The sequence below is a fragment of the Xenopus laevis genome, chromosome 6S, assembly GCF_017654675.1.
Source record: "Xenopus laevis strain J_2021 chromosome 6S, Xenopus_laevis_v10.1, whole genome shotgun sequence".
Lineage (NCBI taxonomy): Eukaryota > Metazoa > Chordata > Amphibia > Anura > Pipidae > Xenopus > Xenopus laevis.
Window position 1 is genome coordinate 50,531,042 of NC_054382.1, and position 20,749 is coordinate 50,551,790.

The following is a 20,749-nucleotide window of genomic DNA, read 5'->3' on the forward strand; positions in this document are numbered from 1 at the left end:
AATATATTTAAGAATTAAAGAATTCAATTGCTTAATTATACATTTTACAAAGGGACTAAGTTTTACCTGCAACTTACTAGCTGCTTTCAAAGTAATTCAATTGCTTAATTATACATTTTAATTATACATTTTACAAAGGGACTAAGTTTTACCTGCAACTTACTAGCTGCTTTCAAAGTAAAACTCCCAAACTTGGCTGCCCTTTTATTAGACACCAGTGGGATCACCTGACTATAGTTGGGAAGGATGGGAGCTACAACAAGGAGCAGGTCACTGCTCCTGTATAACTATAACAAACAAGGGAAAGTTGTGCTCACCACTAATTTTTAAAAACATTAGGCGGGGGTGCAATGAGGCTGCGACCACAAAATACAAGACAGAGACATTTTGTGCATACTGCTACTAAAAAATGCCTTACCCTTTAAACAAAACAGGGATTGTTGAGTGCAGAGGACCTCTTGTATTTGTCTATATATATATATATAATACACAAAAGCCATGAATATCTTGTAAATTATATCCTTATAAACGGTGAGTTCTGATGTCATCAGTTATAAATGGTGAGTTCTGATGTCATTTCTGTCACGACTCCCTAAAACTTGTGTATTATAATAAATAAAGTACCCCCAGTTGCAAAATATGAGGATATTAGAAGTTACCTCTGAGTTCCATGACCTGTATAAAAACACTCGGCCTTCGGCCTCGTGTTTTTATATGGTCATGAAACTCCTCGGTAACTTATAATATCCTTATATTTTACAAGAGGGGGTACTTTATTCACTATATATACTCCTTCCTCCTTTAAGTATAACGTGAGCTAAAGTGGGCTAATCTGCACGAGGCCATGGCATCAACTTAGATTTTAGCTTTTATTGTTCTACCTGCAGACAGATTTGAGTATAATTTGCAGTTGGGTTTTGGTTTTTTAATTTTTTGTGTTCTTATCAGTTTCAGCAATCTGCTTGCTAGGGTCCAACGTACCCTAGCAACCATGCACTGATTCAGGGTCAGACTGTTGTGTGCAGCCCCAGGGGCCCCTGCACCTCCCCCCAAGGGGCCCCCACCACCTCCCAGCAGTGTGTCGGGGGAGGGAGATCAGGAGCCTGGGGGAGCGTTGGTTGGGATCAGGTCTGGGCAGGCGGGCCCACCGGGTTTTTGAAAAAGAAAGGGCCTAAATAGAAAAATGAGGAGTAAAAAAGTCGCAATAAAAATATATTTGTAGCCTTACAGAGCATTTCTTTTTAGATGGGGGTCATTTAAAAGCTGGAAAGAAAAAATGAAGGCCAGCTGAAGAGTTCTATAACATGCAGCCATATAGCCATTCTATAACATACTGAAAGGTTGAAGGTTTTGGCTGTCCTTTCGCACAATATTGCTGACACCAGCGTGCCTGGATGTATGCTTTGTCTTTAATTAGTATATAGACTTTTAATCTGTCCACCCTATGCATCTGTAATTTGTTTTAGAAAAATAAAATAAGGAAAAACCTCTATATTTTAATTATTTTAATAAAGCTCCTTTAAGTTTAATCTCTCTTCTTTATTTTTAGTCTGCCTTGGAAATAATAACCGATTAAATCAGCTGGGTAACACAGAAGAACACTATGCCAGCCTTAAAAGAATGTATGATGGTTGTGAAATTGTGCTTGGAAATCTGGAGATCACTTATTTAGACCGTCTGAATGATACCTCCTTCCTACGGGTAAGAAATAAAAAATTATAACTTTCGGCCAAAACTTTGTTGTAATTTATGGAATAAATAAATATATATATAAATAGTGTGAGAGAAGGTGAGTGTGCTTGCGCAATGCGTGCCAGGGGGGTTGCCAGATGGGAGGTCTTGAGGCAGAATCCCCTGGGGTCCGGAGGGGGGACCCTGAGGCAGAAGCCCTGGTGGGCTTCAGGCCCCTAGTCCGACCCTATCCTTTTTGGACGTTTCTGTGATCTGAAATGTAGCCTGAAAATCGGGCAAAATCTGATTTTTTTTCACAAAAAAGACTTTATTCGCAAAACTGTGGTGACAATTCGCCAGATAAAAATGCACAGCGTCCAAAAAAAATTATTCGGATGCCCATTGACTTTAATGCATTTGGACCAAATAGTCGCATGTATAAAATTGGCACTCACGTCAAAACTGACACGCCTCAAAATTAATTTGACGCCACTTGACTTCAATGCGTTTCATGAATTTTTCTCTGTTTCGCAAATTTCGTGGCACAGACTCGCACATCACTAAATATGGGCCCTGTATTTGCTTGTCAAAATCTATGGATGGGGCTGGCCTGGGCCTACCAACAGTGAGTCCTGCACATCAGACTGGATTTTTTTTGTCAAGTGTGAGACCCTGCGCAGTAGTGCTCTCTTCATGAACACACTAAGGGGGTCTGTCTATTATGCTGTGTTACACTACATTTACACCATTGTTTTACACCACTTCAGACTTTTGTTAATATGCTCCGGCAGAAGTTGTCCTAAGAAAAATGGCAATAAAAAATGGCGCTGGTTTTTTGTTTTTACATGGCAAAGCCTGACAAAGTGTAGCGAATTTTGTCATTGTTTATTTTACCTAACTGTCATAGTAAATCACCTGTTATGAGAACAAGAATTTTGTAGTGAAGTCTGTTATGAAAGCAATGCTGCTTGATAACATTTTTATTTTATCATTTGAGAACATACAAGAAGTGGGCGGATATGTTCTCATAGCACTCAACTCTGTTAAATCCATTCATCTTGAAAACCTTCAAATTATTCGTGGGAATATGCTGTATAAAAACTACTATGCTCTCGCTATAGTGAGTAACCTAAATACCTCTAATGCTTTGGAGGAACTGCAAATGGGACGTTTGACAGGTAACGTTTTGTTATATTTATATTTTTTAAGTATATTTATTATATATTGTTATATATTGCATGATGGGGAGAACATGTGTGTTATAGTTTGTATGTGTCAGGGATCAGGGGCAAACTCGGACCACCAGGGGCAACTTGGTCTTTTTGGAGTGAGGACCAAGGAGAAAGCAGAACTGGGGCAGATGCAGGACAGATGCTTGAATACAGCAATTCTTATTACAGGTACAATGCTAGTTAAACAAGGCAGTAAGTAAGGTACAGGATATGCAGGATAAATAGGCAAGCAGTGGCAAGATCTAAGCAAGGCACATAAGTGGTTAACAATCTCAGAGTTTAGGCAAATGATCAGGGCAGGGTCGGGAACAGGCCAAGCTTAATACAAGAGATCAGTATCCAATTCATAGTAGTTACTGATGGACACCAGGAGAACCTCTGACCAGCAAGGTGACCATATGAAATTACCACTGGTGTCAGTGAGCCATTCATCATTGTATTTCACACAAGAAAAACATAATGGTAAGTATATAAGAGAGTCAGTGAATGTGCAAGTAAGGGTGTATTAGGATAATAGTTATAATAACTGTGCAGAATGTGTGGATGCACAAGATTGAACACTGTGTTTGTTTATGTACAAAGTGTATTAGTATGAATTGATTTTTAATGTTCCAGTTGTGTGGGATAGACTTCTACAGCTACTCAGAGTGCACAGCTGGGGGCACATCTAGGAAAACCTAATGCGGACAATTACAATAAATTTGTAGCCTTACAGAGCACTTGTTTTTAGATGGGGTCAGTGACCCCCATTTGTAAGCTGGAAGGAGTCAGAAGAATAATGCAAATAATTAAAAAACTATAAAAAAGAATAAAATGAAGGCCAATTGTAAAGTTGCTTAGAATTAGCCACTGTATAACATACCAAAAGTTAACGCAAAAATGAACTACCTCTTTAATTTTACAAAACATTTTATTGAGATGACAATTGTTTTTCCTTCTAAACAGTATTCATGGTATTTACATGCTATTCTTACATTCAGAAACCTACAAGATGTAACTTAACATTATGGTATTTTGTCTACCCAGAAATTCTCAATGGTGGGGTCCTCGTTACAAAAAATGAGAAACTTTGCTACTTGAATACAATCCAGTGGAATGATATCATGCATATGGACAATCCCATCAATAAAATATCTGTGGATAAAAGTTTTTCTTTCCTGTGTAAGTATCTGCATGCAATAACTTCCCTGTGTTTCCCAAAAGCTTTCTACATACCTTTGTTTCTTGTATTGCAACAATTCTGCTCTTCTATATGTGTCAATACATCCATGAGATGTGAATGTTCATACTTCTGAATGTTTACACCAGGTCCTAAATGTGATGCAGAAAGCTGCAATGGATCGTGCTGGGGACCTGGACCCGGAAACTGTCAGAAATGTAAGTTCATCAGCTGTAATTGAAAATATTTAAACTAAACATTTGCTGCAGCATTTACTTTTGTGGACACCCATTACTAATAATGTATATGTGGCACAAGGCATAGCACACAGAGGTTCGAGGCAGTCAAAATGGTCACCTTCCCAATCACTGTCTCATCTTGACATTAATTATACCTGATGGAAAATCATCTTGGTCAAGGACTGCATAGTCAATTCAATAAGCTCATAGCATGAACCTGGCATACATGGTGGTCCAGTCGGACTAAAGAACAAATGTTTAGATCATCCTGATTTGTCTTTCCTCAAGCAATTCTTCTCAGTATTTACCTCCTTGGATTTTTCTCCATTATGTTGCGATATAACCTGGCTGACTAGGTTGTGTTGTAAATGTAATCTTAAACTTTACTAAAAAGTAAACTAAAATATTTATCTTTATTTCAGTAACAAAGGTCATCTGTGCCCAGCAGTGCTCAGGTCGTTGCAGGGGTCCACTGCCAAGTGATTGCTGTCATAGCCAATGTGCTTCAGGCTGTACAGGGCCAAAGGAAAACAACTGCCTGGTAAGAATTAGGCTTTGCTCAGTTTTCTCAGGGAAGTCCTACATGGGTAAATTCTCCATGCTATAAAAAAAAATTACACTTAAAATAAATTTTCAGGTGGTGAAGCAGGGCTTTTGTGTTTATATGGGGTAATTTGCCTTTAACTTTGCATTTAACTTTTAGTAGGTGATTGAAAGTCATAAATTTAGTTACCTAGTAACTTTTCAATAGGTCTTTTTTATGTTTTAGTTTTTGAATCATTTGTCATTTCCTCTGCAGCATCTTTTCAGCTTGTGTGGCTAGAATGTCATTGCTATTTTTAATACGTAGCATTTTATTCAGTACTATTTATCTTCTAGACTCATGTGAAAACCACTACCTGGTTAAACATCCTCAGAAATGTCTGTGCCTGGCTTGTGTGCTAAAATTCAGCATTGTGTATTAAAGAAGAAGGAAAGCTACTGTGGCAGTTTATTGCCAATAGATTAGCCACAATAGTGAAAGCTAAAATGCTATATTTATTCTGTGGCATGCTATACCATACCAGTGTAAACAGCTCTAGAAGCTCTCTATGTTTGTTTAGGATAGCAGCAGCCATATTAGCTTGATGTGACATCACTTCCTGCCTGAGTCTCTCCGTGCTCGTTCATAGCTCTGGGCTCAGATTTCATCAGGGATGGGGAGGAGTTAGGGAGAGAGGAGCAAACTGAGCATGCTCACGCCGAGCCCTGGAGGTTTAAGCTGAAAACAGGAAGTCTGATACAGAAGACCATGTATACACAACAGAAGGAATTAAATGCAGTGTGTCTTTTGACTCAGAGCAGCATTACTTTGAGGGTTTACTGGTGTATTTATATAGACCTTTCTGATAAAACTTACTCTTTTGTATCTAACCCAGTTACCAATTTATGAAGAGCATTTACAATTCCATGAACAATGATCAGGTACCTATAGAAAGTGATGTTATATTTAAAATGTAAAATTATCAGACTTTTTTTGTGCATTTTAAGGCTTGCCGTAAATTTCGAGATGGTGAAACATGCAAAGAAGGCTGTCCTCAGTTGCAGACATATAATCCTGCAACATACCAAATGGAAATAAATCCTTATGGAAAGTACAGTTTTGGAGCTTCATGTGTAAAAAAGTGCCCACGTAAGTAAAGACTGCTTGTTGCATGATGACTGAATTGTGAAAAGTACTCCTAATAAGTCGATCTGATGCCGACCCCCCCCCCCCACACACACACACACCGCACTTAAAACTTTAGTGTCAGAGCAGGTCATAGGGGGACCACATATCTATTGCAATCGGTGCTATTCTATTCATGTATGTAATCAGTGCCATTGGATAGCATCCTCACATATTTCTATATATCTGGCTTCATCAATTAGTTTATATAGCGCTCTATTCATGTATTTAAACAGTGCCATTGGATAGCATACTTGCATATTTCTTTATATCCGGCTTCATGAATCAGTTTCTACTATGCTTTTTCCTCCTGGTTTCACCAATTTTGTACAGCGTGATACTGTCCATGAGTTTTGTTATTATTTTGCCAAACTTAATTGATTTAGATACATGTATAAATAACACATTTTTGTTACACTGTTTACTTTTGTGAGACAAGCTAGTAACACAACTTTGTTCTATTTTTTATTGATATATTTATGTGTAAAATATGTTTATCCCCTCACTATGAGGACCTCCTCCCTGTTATGTTTTCATGACGTCACCCATGATCCTTTTGCCGCCACTACATGTTTTAATAGATGCACTTCTGTCTGTATCTATACTTTAAGAAAGACTTGATCGCTAGCCGAGTCATCAGTCTTTGACCAAACTCCCTTGCACATTCTTACTGTAGTTATCAATAAATTTACTCAATTAGATTGTAAAAGAATCCAAATTATACTTTTTTTGGGATCTGACATCAAAAAACCCAGAATAAGACCTGTGTGGACTGTTTTTTTATGTTTTATATATATATATATATATATATATATATATATATATATATATATATATATATATATATATATATATATATATATATAAAACAAGGAAAAGAAATAATGATTTATTAAAGAACTATGGACTAACCTTTTCGGCCCTTCCAGAGCCTTTCTCAAAGTACTGAACAGACAGTGAAAGTTGTTTAAATACACATATTGGCGGGGAAAAAACAGCAATGGTTACGTATATGTGTCGTCATCTAATGAGCGACTGTCTTCCAAACATCACACTGGTGTCACAGTTTACAGTCCATAAAAGGTTAAAACTTACCAATATATACATACATAAAAGAATAATTTCCTAAATATATCATAATATCAAGTAAGACTAAAAACAAAACCTATATGTAACATTCTTGACTTTAGTAATTATTAACTTTGTATCTTTCACATAAAGGATCACTCAATATAAGGAAATTATGCAAACTGTGTTACATATGTATTATGGGTGAGGGAGATTAAATTGTTAATTATCACTCACATTGGGCGTTGCAGATAATAAGATTTATTATATTTTCATTTTATACTATATTTGAATAAGTAAGATATTTTCGCACTATTATGATATGGTTTGTGCACACTATGAAAAGTCACAATTAGAAAGCTATTTCACATATAAATGGAATGAATGACTTCGCACACATAGGGTTAATTTATAATATTATGAATTAGTACACATGGGGGATGAGCGATTGCACCCTAAGTGTGAGCTGAACATGCAGGTCCCTGGCGGCACACCATTATAACTATATAATACAATACACAAGATGTGAGCAGACCACCTGAAGAGTAGACAAAAAAAGGGGGATAGCAATGAATGATAACATAGTGTGGCAGTATGTATGTTTTTAGCGTATTGATTATACGTGAAGTTTAGTGGGGCGTTAATGCGTTTATGAGTAGCGAGATTTCTATGACTGGGAGTTGTGTACCTAAGAGCCATTTATTAGATCGGTTTCTCATCCTTTAACACATATGTAACACAGTTCGCATAATTTCCTTATATTGAGTGATCCTTTATGTGAAAGATACAAAGTTACTAATTACTATAGTCAATAATGTTACATATAGGTTTTGTTTTTAGTCTTACTTGATATTATGATACATTAAGGAAATTATTCTTTTATGTATATATAGGTAAGTTTTAACCTTTTATGGACTGTAAACTGTGACACTAGTGTGATGTTTGGAAGACAGTCGCTCATTAGATGACGACACATATACGTAACCATATGTGTATTTAAACAACTTTCACTGCCTGTTCAGTACTTTGAGAAAGGCTCTGGAAGGGCCGAAACGTTAGTCCATAGTTCTTTAATAAATCATTATTTATTTTTCTAAGACCTGTGAGTGCTGATCTTTTTCCTTGTTTTGTAAATTTATCCTTTGATCGTGCACCCAGGCATACTTATTTTTTTTTTTTCGTGAGTGCTGGCATCCCTTGGAATATATATATATATATATATATATATATATATATATATATATATATATATGTGTACAGATAGGAGCACTCACGGGTATGGTGATAAAAAAGTCTTTTATTGGAGTGTTACAAATTACCCCACATCAACGCGTTTCGGTTCCCTCAGAACCGTCGTCAGGATGGCATCCTGACGACGGTTCTGAGGGAACCGAAACGCGTTGATGTGGGGTAATTTGTAACACTCCAATAAAAGACTTTTTTATCACCATACCCGTGAGTGCTCCTATCTGTACACATGTGTTTCCCCCTGAGAAGCACCCGGGATGTGATCAATTGAGGGTGAGTGCCGGAGAATCGTTTGACTATATATATATATATATATATATATATATATATATATAAATATATATATATATATATATAAATATATATATATATACTAGACATTAAGCCCGTTAAATTAACGGGCGCTAGAACATATGTAGTCCAACATTCGCCAGAGACGGTCCGTGGGGCACATGCGCAGTAGCGCAATCCCACGGACTGGACGCAAAGACACTTCAACTTTATTATATAGGATATATATATATATATATATATATATATATATATATATAAATATATATATATATATATATATATATAAATGTGTATTTGCTACAGATAACTACGTTGTGACGGATCATGGATCGTGTGTCCGAACTTGCAACTCAGATTCCCAAGAAGTAGAGGAGAATGGCATCCGAAAATGCAAAAAGTGCGATGGGTCATGTACCAAAGGTAAATATAATAGGACTTCAGCTGAAAGTGTAAATGAAGGAAATGTGTCATTCCCCCCCCCTTTTTTTTTTTTTACTGGTTTTTGTTATTTTTTGTTTTTTTAGCAATACTGACAGTTATGTAGATTGTAACCAATGGCTAGAATAGCCCAAAAATATTGCTCTGGAGTGATTATTCTTGCGGTGCTCAATGATTTTATCTGTAGTTTTTGGGCTGCTGTAATATCATCCCTAGGATATTGGGCAGAATAGCTTACATTTTGTATAACTTTAGTATCACTAAGTTGACAGTAAGACTCCTGCAGCCTTTAGCCTGCTATAAGAGAATACCCACAGTCACAGCTGGATTGCTGGAAAGCTGCAAGATCAAATTTGGGTACATGAGCTTTATGGCATTAAAGTGATACTGACACGTTCCTATAAAAATAGGAACGTGTTGGTATCAGTGAAAAGAAGCTGCACGATAAATATAAGCAGCTAAAAGCCCCCCAAAGCCGGCCCCAGCCGGTGACCCTTAGTAAAGGGACCCTCCGACACCATTAAATCATCTCCCTAAGTTGTTTCAGTCCTGCTGGGCTGGGGCAGCATGATCCCTCGATAGGCTGGAGTCCTGTTTTCATTTGTAATTAGCCTATGGAGGGATCTGGTGCCGCCCCCAGCCTAGCGTGACTGAAACAACTCAGGAGTGTAAGAGGGTCGCCGTTACTAAGGTTCGCCGGGCTGGGGACAGCTTTTGAGGGCTTTGGCTGCTTATATTTCTCGTGCAGCTTCTTTTCACTATTTGTAGGAACGTGTCAGTATCACTTTAAGGACATCTGATTTTGCCCCAGGAGAAGTTAAAAAAGAAAAAGTTCAACAACTATTGCTAATTCATGATATCCACTAGAAAACATCTCAATAATACTGATCCTCATTAAAAAGGGCTAGGCACAACTGTAGGAATGCTGAGAGCCGCATGCACTAAGCCCTTTAAGCACTGCTGATGTGTTATGCTTTACACTCTGTCTCATTGTTGTAAATGAGAATGTTTTATGTCTGCTCATTTACAGTATATATATATATATACTGTACATAATGTGCAAATGAGGCCTGCCCTGTTGGACTTGGAAAGGTTATTATGTTTGAAGCTATGTACATTAATTGGATTGATTTATACATTATTTTCCTAATATTTGAAGATTCAGTGAAAATTAAGCATCGGTTTGATTTTGGTTTTGCAAACTCATTAACTTAAAACTATAGCTAGCTATATGTCTATGAAATATTGCTTTTAAATTCTTTTGCAGATAAGGTTTGCGATGGAATCAACATGGGAAAGCTCAAACATGCTTTGTCAGTAAATGCCTCAAATATCGATTTGTTTCAAAACTGTACCAAAGTAAATGGAGATGTGACCTTTTTATATGTCGCAGAAAAAGGGTATGTTATTGCCTTTCCTATATATAATTTTACAGACAAATTGTGCTTTTTTGTCAGTAATGTAAAATATTTGTGTGTCAGTTTTAATAATCAGTATGAGTGTGAGACCTCAGTATGGGATTCTTTTACATTCTTTTATGGTTCTTCACATGTAGTATTTATTCCAGGAGGATTACCCACTTTATGAACAATGTGATCAGGTGTTTTGGGCATTACACTTGTGCGCCCAACTATTGTTAATGGTATTTATATTTTATCTCCTATTGGTGGAAAGATCTATGCTTTTGGGGCAGTCTGGGCCCTCTTTGACTGGATCTGACAAGAGTCCCGTCTGTTCCTCCCCGATGGTCGCCTTGTATGCTGCCCATTTATAATTCAACAGGGGTTTGCTGCTATGGAGATCTGTGCTTTGGCTTTTGCGATGGTTAAAGTTAAACAGTAGATGGGGAGTCACAGATTACAAATTAAAAGCTTTAAAAAAATCTGCTTTATTTATTTGTTGATCCTGACTGTATTGTTCCTTTAACTGTCATATCAACAGCATTGGGTTTGCCCAGTTATGCAAAGTTTATTATTTGTCTTCTTTTTACATTTCAGTGACACCTATACCAACACTAAAAAACTGGATCCTGCAAAGTTAACTGTATTTAAATCTGTCCGAGAAATAACAGGTTGGTTGTATAGTTTACCTTTTATTTTTTTAGCTAAGGGTACTGGCACACAGAGAGATTTGTAACCCGTATTTAAATCTGCGCTACTGGGGGTGATAAATACTCGTAAAATGGTTTATTTTCCGTAATAAAGTAAATCGCAGAGGGGAAAACATACATGGCATTTTGTTTTCCAAAGTTGCCTAAAGTTTCCTCATGAAGTAACTTCAGCAATTTACTTTATTGACGGTGGGAAAGCTTTTCGGGGTTTTGGTGAGTTTCATCACCCTCAGTATTGCAGATTTAAACATGCACAACATATCTTCCCATGAGCCAGTATCCTTTTTTGTAATTAATCTGTAGTAGTTAGATAAAAAGCTATTATGACTGAACTTCTCCTAGTTTTGTGTGTTTTTGTGTGTATTCACCTTACTTTGCAAAACGTATCTAGACATACAGTATTATTGGCCAGATGCTAAGGGGCAGATTTAAGAAGCTTTGAGTGTCTGGGTTGGGCAAATAATTGCACTATACTGTACGTTTTCTGACTCCCTTTTTTTCTATGAGTGTGCTTCTGGCAAAAATTAAGAAAGCTTGCCATCTAAAACCTGGCCCCTTAGGTTAGTTTACTTTACAAAATTTTTGTTCTTGGTTAGGATCCTTACTGATTCAGTGGTGGCCAGAAAATTACACAGACCTAAGTGTGTTTGAGAATCTTGAGATTATCCGAGGCAGAACAAAGCAGCGGTAAGCACATTTTACGTTGCCTTACTTTATGTCTTGTGCATTACAGATACAGCTAAAATAACTTCAATGAAAATTAAATTGAAATATTTGTAATTTGCTTTTTCAGTTTTAATGAGCCATTCTTTGGCCTTGGCAAAAACCAGACAAGGGGGTGAGTTGATGACATTAGGGGGGCAGGCATCAGTAACATATTGGGTTGAGATGATGGCTTTCAGGGTAGGGTCATGCCATGTGGGGATATGTATGTGTCATGCAGGGGTCAGACTGTGACTTTGGAGGTAGTTATTGACCAGAACAGTTAGTTCTGAACCAAATAGTACTAAGAAAGACCAAACTGTGCAGTTTTAAAAATCTGAGCTGAATGCTGAGGATCAATTGCAAACTCACTGAACAGTTATGTCCCATGTGGCCCCCACATGGAACATACAAAGACTAACATAGAGTTAGAGAGCTAAAAAGCAGGAAGTTGGGTTCTGTTCTTTTAGGCATTAGTTCACTTCAGCCTTTCTAGATTACATTTTTGGCTAACTATATTAGAATTTATTTTTATTTTGCACAGCCTATCCATTTGCTCAGTTTTTATTTTTACACTGAATTGTTCCTTTAAGACATTGTTCGGTAATGTAAAGGCCTTCCAGATACAGGGGGTTATTGATCTTGCCGTTAGTCTTGTGACAAAATGAAAGATTACCAGGAATTGCAATTCTCTATCCAAGTAAAAAAACATTTTTGTTTTTTAATTTATAAATGAATCACTCCACCAGTTCTAATTTAAGAGTAAGAATACATCTTAGTGTATTTTTTTCCTGGGGAGCAACCTTTACAAAGAGACTGTTAACAAGGCTTTTCATCTTGTTTTAGTGGCATTTACGCCCTTGCTATTGTGCAAAGATCCCTAACTGCCTTGGGTCTGCAATCCCTCAAAGAAGTGAGTGATGGAGATGTTTTCATTAAAGGAAACAAGAATCTCTGCTATGTTAACACCATCAACTTTACAAACATCTTTAAAATGTCAAAACAGGCAAGGATAATAGATGAAAACAAAAGTCCCGAGCTGTGTGGTAAGTTGGTCTAAATATTAGGTGGAATTTGTGGGTTGTGATATATATAATACAGTATATATATATCACAAACCACAAGAAAGGTCTCCATGTGAGACCGAAACGTTGGATGAGATGCCATTTGGTATGGAATAATATCACAAACTACAGAAATATCACAAACTACAGAGAGTGCTGATCCTGCTTTGATATATATATATATATATATATATATATATATATATATATATATATATATATATATACACATATATATATATATACACATACATATATATATATATATATATATATATATATATATATATATATATATATATATATATATATTTATACACACACAGTATATTACTAGCTATCACTACCTCTATTTGTAAAATAATTGATAGTCACTGCTGAATGGCATCCACTTATTGTATTATTCCAGCATTTTTTGTGTAGGTTTCCATAACTACTGTTCTGTGTTGGCTTTTTTAGAAAGTGAAGGCAAGATCTGTGACACGTTGTGCTCTGAGGAGGGATGTTGGGGACCTGGGCCTTCCCAATGTGTTTCCTGCAGTAAATATATCCGTGGAATGGAATGTGTAGAGACCTGCAACTTTCTTAGCGGGTAAGTACTTTTAGAATCACTCTGCCATTGTGATGGGCAATAGGGATGGGCGAATTTGACAAAAAAATTTTGACTCACGCCGCCATACAAGTCTATGGGCGTCATTTTTTTGGCGAAACGAGGCGAAAATATTCGCCCATCCCTAATGGGCAACATGCTTGTGCATTTGGCCCCTTAAAAATTTAAAAGGGCCATGTAAGATGTTTCCTGCTGATATATTTACCTGCAATATACTTATTATCTATAAGGTTATATTGCACCTAGTGTATATTGAATAACGTACCCCCTATTGTAAAATCAAAGCACATTATAAGTCACCGAGGAGTTTGGCCGAGTGCTTTTATACAGTTCATGGAACTCCGAGGTTACTTCTAATATTCTCATATTTTCCAACAACTGGTACTTTATTTATTATAATACACACATTTTAGCGAGTCATGTGACAAAAATGACATCACTAGGCTCTGTTTATATTTGATGACATCACTATGAACCATTTATAAGGATATACTTCACAGGATATTCATGGCTTTTGTGTATTATATATTTATAGGTATGCTTTTTTTACATGTATATTTGTATATTCATTTGTATGATGTTTATTCAGTGTCCAGTAACACTGCATAGATATTTACATCTTTCTAAACAGTTATCTATATTGATGTGGTAATGAAGATTGAGGGTTTTGTTGGCAAGTAAAACAGGAATATATATTTTTAAATGTCTCCATATCTGTTCTACTTCTCTTTACTTTTGCTCTCAAATATTATATTATATTACAATATAAGTAGTGCATTGAATATTTTTTAATGTTTGACTTTTTCTTATATGCATACCAGGGAGCCAAGGGAATACACAGTCGATGGCAGTTGCTTTGCCTGTAATGCAGAGTGTTTGCAGCTGAATGACACCCAAAGTTGCTCTGGTCCTGTAAGTACATAATATATGTGGTTAGTATACTAGAACAGCTGACTTCAGGTAGTGGTGGAGACTTAAAGGAAAACTAAAGCTTAACTAAAAAAGTAGCTAAAAATGTTATACATTATGTTTATGGCTTCTGTACAAGCCCAAGGCAACCTCAGCCCATTAGCAGTAAAGATCTGTGTCTCCAAAGATGCCCCAGTAGCCAGGCCCATTTATAAGGGCGGAATGCCGCCAGCCGCATCTATATTTCCAGGTTTCTACAGGAAACCCTGAGCGGGATTAAAGTGGGACCAGCTGGCTGAATGGGTAAGTTTCAATGTGAGCTGGGGGTAAGGGGCATGTGCATGCACGAGTGTGCGTTGGTGTTAGCGTACACAACGGTGATGGCGTGTGCACACATTGGGGGTAGGGTGCACAGGAGGCAGCCGGCCAAGGGGTGCATTAGTTGCAAATCCAGCAACGCCAGTAGCTCTCCATCTTCTTTTCTGCTGGTTCACTGCACATGCTCTGTGCTGCTGTCACTTGATCTTAGGGACCCACTCACAATATACAGTACACATAGAATAGAAATGTCACAATATAAGGCTGATTAGTCATTAATACAGATAATTTCTACATGGCAGCATAGAAACCAGTGCAATTGGCATCAGAATTTAATAATCAGCCCTGAAGCAGCTGCTTATATTACAGACCAACTTCATTTTCTACTTGATAATTTGCAACGACCCCTAAGCTTAGCTTCTCATCAGCTGCTCAGAGCCCACTGAACATGTGAGTGTCACAGATGCTTTCCAAGATGGTGAGCCCCTGTGACAAGTTTGAGGCCCTGGATCATTGCTGCTATTGAGAAGCTGAAACTTTAGGCTGGTGCAATAAGTTCTTTGTATAAAATATTACATTTTTGGCCATATTCATTTTTAGGGTTTAGTTTTCCTTTAACCAAAAGCTACCCCATAACAGAGAATAAATGCAAAGACCTTTGAAAAATAGGTTAAGGAAGGGGAAAGTAGTGGACTACACAATGTTTAAAGATTTACTTCTATACCATATACTGTACATGTAGAAACAAAAGCGTAGAACATTTCAAATAACTGGAGTGACTAGATGTTACTGGGCCTCCCAGAAAATTCATTTTAGGGCCCCTAATACATCCAGAGGTTGTCCTGTTTTATCATTATATATTAACATTTTAATCAGAGCTTCATGGGGCCCTCTATACCCCTTGGTCCCCCTGCAGCTGCAGCGTCTGCTTCCTCTGTTGTTACAATTCCCGCGAAGAGGGCTGTTAGCAGTGTTCACTTTAAGCCATGTGTTTGTGTGTACACAACTTGCTGGAAACCGTTGCACACATTGAAGATGCTTAGGGTGCTTAACCCATTTATTCAGCCACAGAACGTGAAAGCTGTTTCTCCACTTGATAAAGCAGTTAACTGTATATAACTGTGTTATATTGAGGACAACTTTTTTCCCTAGTGGAGTAATGACAACACTGAGCAGCAGTAGGAACAGTATGTTGAATATTATTGCCAAACATTTCCTCTTGAGGCAAAAAGTTCCCAAATGAATCAGTGAAGATTGGCTGTACTACATACTGTTAGCTTTTTCCAGCAGAGTAAAGCAGACATGCAAATGTCAACAGAGAAAGGATGCAGCACTTACTTACATTTTTTTTTCTCCAGTAGTAAAACACTTAAGTGAAAGTAGCATCTAAGGCACATTGCAACTCGTTGTTTGAATTGCTTATTGTAAATGCCACCAAACAACATTTTAGGGGTCAATTATAACCTCTGAGGTAATGTGCAAAGTGCAAACACTGGGCACAATGTACACACTTCGCACACTGCCTTCTGTTATTATAAAACTATTGCAGGTCTCTGCACTCTGTCTGCATATGGCAGTGCTATATTCCTGAAGGGTAGGAGGGGGTTGGCATCCCACCTCCCATATAAAATATGCACTTTGTGCATTATAAACAATATAAAGAAAATATGTAGATTAGAATCATCATAGAGAGAAAATACATAGTTAAATAAATAGCCCAGCTGGTCCTCTTAAGCTTAAGCATAGACGCGACGATTCTTCTTGCCGAACAACCGATTTTAGGGAAGCCCGACCAATCCTTTGAAATTATCGTGCGGTTAGTGGGATTCGAACGATCGTACATCTTACGATTTTTCGGCTGACATCTGTCGGGAAATTGATCGGCCAGGTCAAAAAAACTTTGTCGGTCCCAATGCAATCTCTCTATGTTTGCAGGGCGAAGCAGGCAGCTCCCCTTTGTTTTCCTGGCAAATTGGTCTTTTTAGTTGATGGTCAATTTGTACGATCGTACGATCGTTCTGAGAAGATCGTGGTCTCACGATCAGGATCTGATCTTTTAAAAATCTCAAAATCTATGGCCAGCTTGTAAGGGGGGTTAAGGGTTAATGCCCCGCCGTCACCATGGCAACCAACCTTCACTGGAATGATGGATATCCACACGATGGTAAAATCACAAAAATGAAGAACTTTTATTGGTAATGCTTTCCAGTATCCATTAACTTTGTACAGTCCATACACAGTCCCATGGGTTTCACTTACTCCCTTCCTTACAGAGCAATAACTTCCTTTTACGAACCCCTCACACGAAATCACTGGAGACACAGGAACACCCCTTTCCAAGGCGACTTACCACCTTCCTACTTCAGTCGGGCTGACACCACAGCAGTGCACCGCTGACCTTTTAGGAGAGGAATTTTCCACCTTCTGGTCCTACCAGTCCGGCATACGTCCTATGCCCCTCTGGCCTACTCCAGATAGGATTTTTCTTGCGCCCCTCCTTCAGGATGTTCGTGTTCCCCCTAACAAGCTTTAGTCCTAAGTATATGCAATATTCAATGTTTATTTTTAAAATAAAAAGTCACATTGCAATACAAAAGCATCACAGATATGTTATAGTTATTCAATATGTGTGCTATCAGATTGTCTTACTCTGTTTGGGTTATTGGTTGTTAATTGGGTAGCATACCTAGGCCACAGGAAAACCACAGCCATTTGCTTTTCACCATAGGAAAAGTTGCTACTTTCAGTCCTTTCTTTTCAGTGAAGATTTAGTTATGAAGGATGAAGAATTACGATGAGATAGTGTGAGAAAGATCTCAGAAAGGCAGCACTTCCTGCTTTTGCAGACAAGATGTAGAAGGATAAAAGGGCAATAAAATGAATCACTGTTCCCATTACTATTGTGTTTTCTTTTAAAATATTGTTACACATCTGGCTTCAAGTGAATCTAGAGACAAACTGAAAAATGACAGAATCATTTGTTTATTTCTTTTGGAAAAGCCTCTGATATGTTCAAAAAGGTTTCTAAAAAACACAGACCACACAAATTTCTTGTTAGCAAGCAGGTTTTAGTTTAATGATTCATGTTTAAATTTGCTAACTAAACAACATATGTATTAAGGAGAATTTTCAGGGTGAGAAGTTAACGTTCCCTAGAGGGTTCTGGGAAATTAGGAGAAGGAGGAGATTTTTGTGCATGTGAGAGGAAACATTTGCTTTTCATTCACTCATCATAGCACATGACAAATATTAAATATAATTTCTGTCAAGAAAGGATTGAAACTGAAATGTTTATTTGATTGCTATCAGCATAGACATACTTTATCTGGCTTAAAAGCTCCCCCCGGCCTGCAACAATATTTGGTATTTAGGTTGTACTACCTTGTGAGAAAAGCCAGAGACACGGGGGACAATGTACAGTATTAGCAAAGATGTAGAAATGTAAATTCGTTTTTTTTTTCTTTTCTTTTTAGCACCCACAAAGAGTATCCCTTCAACAAGATTTGTTTGTTTTTATAGATTTTTGTTTTTAGGTTTAAAGGATAAGTAAACCTTTAAAACAAGTGAATGTAAAATCGATGAAAGTGCTATACTAAGAACTTTTCCAATGTACATTCATTATTTATTTATTTATGTTATCATTCCAGGATATTAAGGGATACATGTACTGTTAATATGAAGTTTGTCACAACAGAGCCACCTTCTGGTCAGTTTCCATTCTGACCACCAAGTAGTCAAGGAGGTTGTCAGGAGAAAGAAGGGGGCTAGAATTAAAAATAAAATCAATAATGAATGTAAATGAGAAAAGTGCTTAGAATAGCACTCTCATCAATTTTACATTCACTTATTTTAAATGGTTACTTATCCTTTATGCACAATGATGCATATTTGGTGCAGTAGTAGCTCAATGTCAGTCATTTAGACAGAGTTGGCTCCTCTTGCCAAGCAGTTTAGCTAATATAATTCATGTTACTAGTGATGGGCGAATTTGCGCCGTTTCGCTTGGCCGAAAAATTCGCGAATTTCGCGCGAAATTCGCAAAACGGCGAAAAATTTGTGAAATGGCGCCGGCGTCCGTTTTTTCGAAAAAAAATTTTTGCCGCCGGCGAATTTTTCCCACAAATTTTCACGGGCGTTTCACGAATTTATTCGCTGGCGGCGAAACGCGCATATTCGCCGTGAATTCGCGCCTGGCGAATAAATTCGCCCATCACTACATGTTACCTGTTGACCAGGCTTTTCCAAACATTTCAACCATATCTTTAGCATGAACCTGCGTTCTTCTTTAAAAAATATTTCTAAAATAGTAAAACTGTCAACTGATCCTATTTTTCAAGGACAGCCCAAGGAGATTTTTGTCCCAGTAAGTTCAACTGCAGAAAAACCTCTTTAATAGTTCTCAGTGATTGCTCTTATCTAGTAACCCGTAGTTAAGATGCTAAAAAGCCTGTTGCTTGGTATTGTAATGCTCATTATAATGAGCATATTTATGATAAGATCAAATTATTTGTGTTTGTTGGCCTTCCTTAACTCCCAGGGGACCAGGTGTAGTGGCAACCCCTGTAGTTGCACTCCTGGCAGTGTAATATATGTAATTTATTGACAACAATGATTAAAAATGGTAGCAAGTGTGTTTAAATTGATATTGTTTTTCTGCTTGTACATTAAGCCGACTGAGCTGGTATAATATCAAGGAGAATTCATTATGGAGGGATATATTTTATTACAGTTGAAAATAATGTATCCCCTCTATTCTCATTGACCTTCAGACGCAGGAGTGGGGAAGATCTTAGTGTCCCATATATTTTTTCTATACTAAACACTGGAATATATACTGTATATCTGAATTCTGGGTGTTTTGTTAAATAAAAAACTTAGATAGCTACCCCAACTGTCACTTTATCTGTGAGTGCATGCACAGGTCAATGTGATTTTCCATTGAAATAAATGGGTGGCAATTGCAAGTATATTTTTTGATACTTGTTGAGCTTTGTTATCAAACACCTGAAGCAGCACATCATACATTGCCCTTACTATGGTTGCCTCTCCTGGAGTGTTATGTTACTCGCCTTGACCTTGTTGTTACATCCACAGGCAATCACCCAACAATGCCCACTGCTGTACAGTTGTAGAAATATTGATAGCAAAACTACTGGATTTGCCCTATGTGCCATAGTAGTTTGAGTACAATGCCATGTACTTACAAAATGGAAATGAGGTTCTAAATATCTGATATCCATCTGGTACTGTTCAAAGGAGCAATGAGTACCAGGGCAAAAAGTAAATGTAAGATCAACAAAGGTTGTGGTAGGCAAAACACACAGTGAACAGCTTTTGTTAAATGGAAGGTATTTTCATGCCTTATATTACACACATATAATTGCCTTAAATACACACACGGAAGGTTTTAACTAGTGTCATAACTAGATGTTACTAGGCCATACAGCAAATTCAATTCAAAGCCCCAAAGTATTAGTAAGCTGAAGTTTTTCTACTACAATATATTAAAATTGCTCATTAATTAGGGCTGGGCTCCCTGCACTCCTGCTTCCTTTGTAGTTACACCAGTGCTTTTAACTTTTAAGATACATTTCTGTTGATGGAATACAGTAACTACTGTACTTGCATTCTTTTAAGAAGGCACTGCATATACAAATCAGGTAGATAACTGCTGTTTTTTCATGGAGCGTTGAGCCGTCCAGATGCTTATATTGATATAACACAATCTATTACAGTGATCAATAACCAACAGAATAAAAAAAAATTGTGGTGCAAGTTCCCTTAGGGAACATGTAGTAATTCTCGGCAGACGTCCAAAGTGAAAAGCCAGCAGAGAGCGTGAAATGGAATCACAATATATGAATGGGTCACACACTCACACTTGGCCTAATAAATGTAAAATGCAAACATTTAATCAGTGCTTAAAACTGATCTGCTACCATTTACACAAGTTGATAATAATATTGCTGTATTAAAACA

General features: G+C 37.3%; 1 protein-coding gene across 2 annotated transcripts in view; it reads left to right on the top strand.

Annotated features, from left to right (window-relative positions):
* The window catches only part of egfr.S (epidermal growth factor receptor S homeolog), a 145,572-nt gene that overhangs the window by 107,537 nt on the left and 17,286 nt on the right, over positions 1-20,749 (top strand). Inside the window, exons 2-14 of one of the 2 annotated variants that reach the window (XM_018269348.2) lie at positions 1,550-1,701; positions 2,669-2,849; positions 3,930-4,064; positions 4,212-4,280; positions 4,724-4,842; positions 5,832-5,973; positions 8,923-9,039; positions 10,325-10,457; positions 11,055-11,128; positions 11,764-11,854; positions 12,716-12,915; positions 13,393-13,525; positions 14,365-14,455. In XM_018269348.2, coding sequence (XP_018124837.1) covers positions 1,550-1,701; positions 2,669-2,849; positions 3,930-4,064; positions 4,212-4,280; positions 4,724-4,842; positions 5,832-5,973; positions 8,923-9,039; positions 10,325-10,457; positions 11,055-11,128; positions 11,764-11,854; positions 12,716-12,915; positions 13,393-13,525; positions 14,365-14,455 — 1,637 coding nt within the window. Of the gene's footprint in view, positions 1-1,549; positions 1,702-2,668; positions 2,850-3,929; positions 4,065-4,211; positions 4,281-4,723; positions 4,843-5,831; positions 5,974-8,922; positions 9,040-10,324; positions 10,458-11,054; positions 11,129-11,763; positions 11,855-12,715; positions 12,916-13,392; positions 13,526-14,364; positions 14,456-20,749 lie in introns of those variants that run through there. The other variant, XM_041567573.1, reaches the window with a different exon arrangement.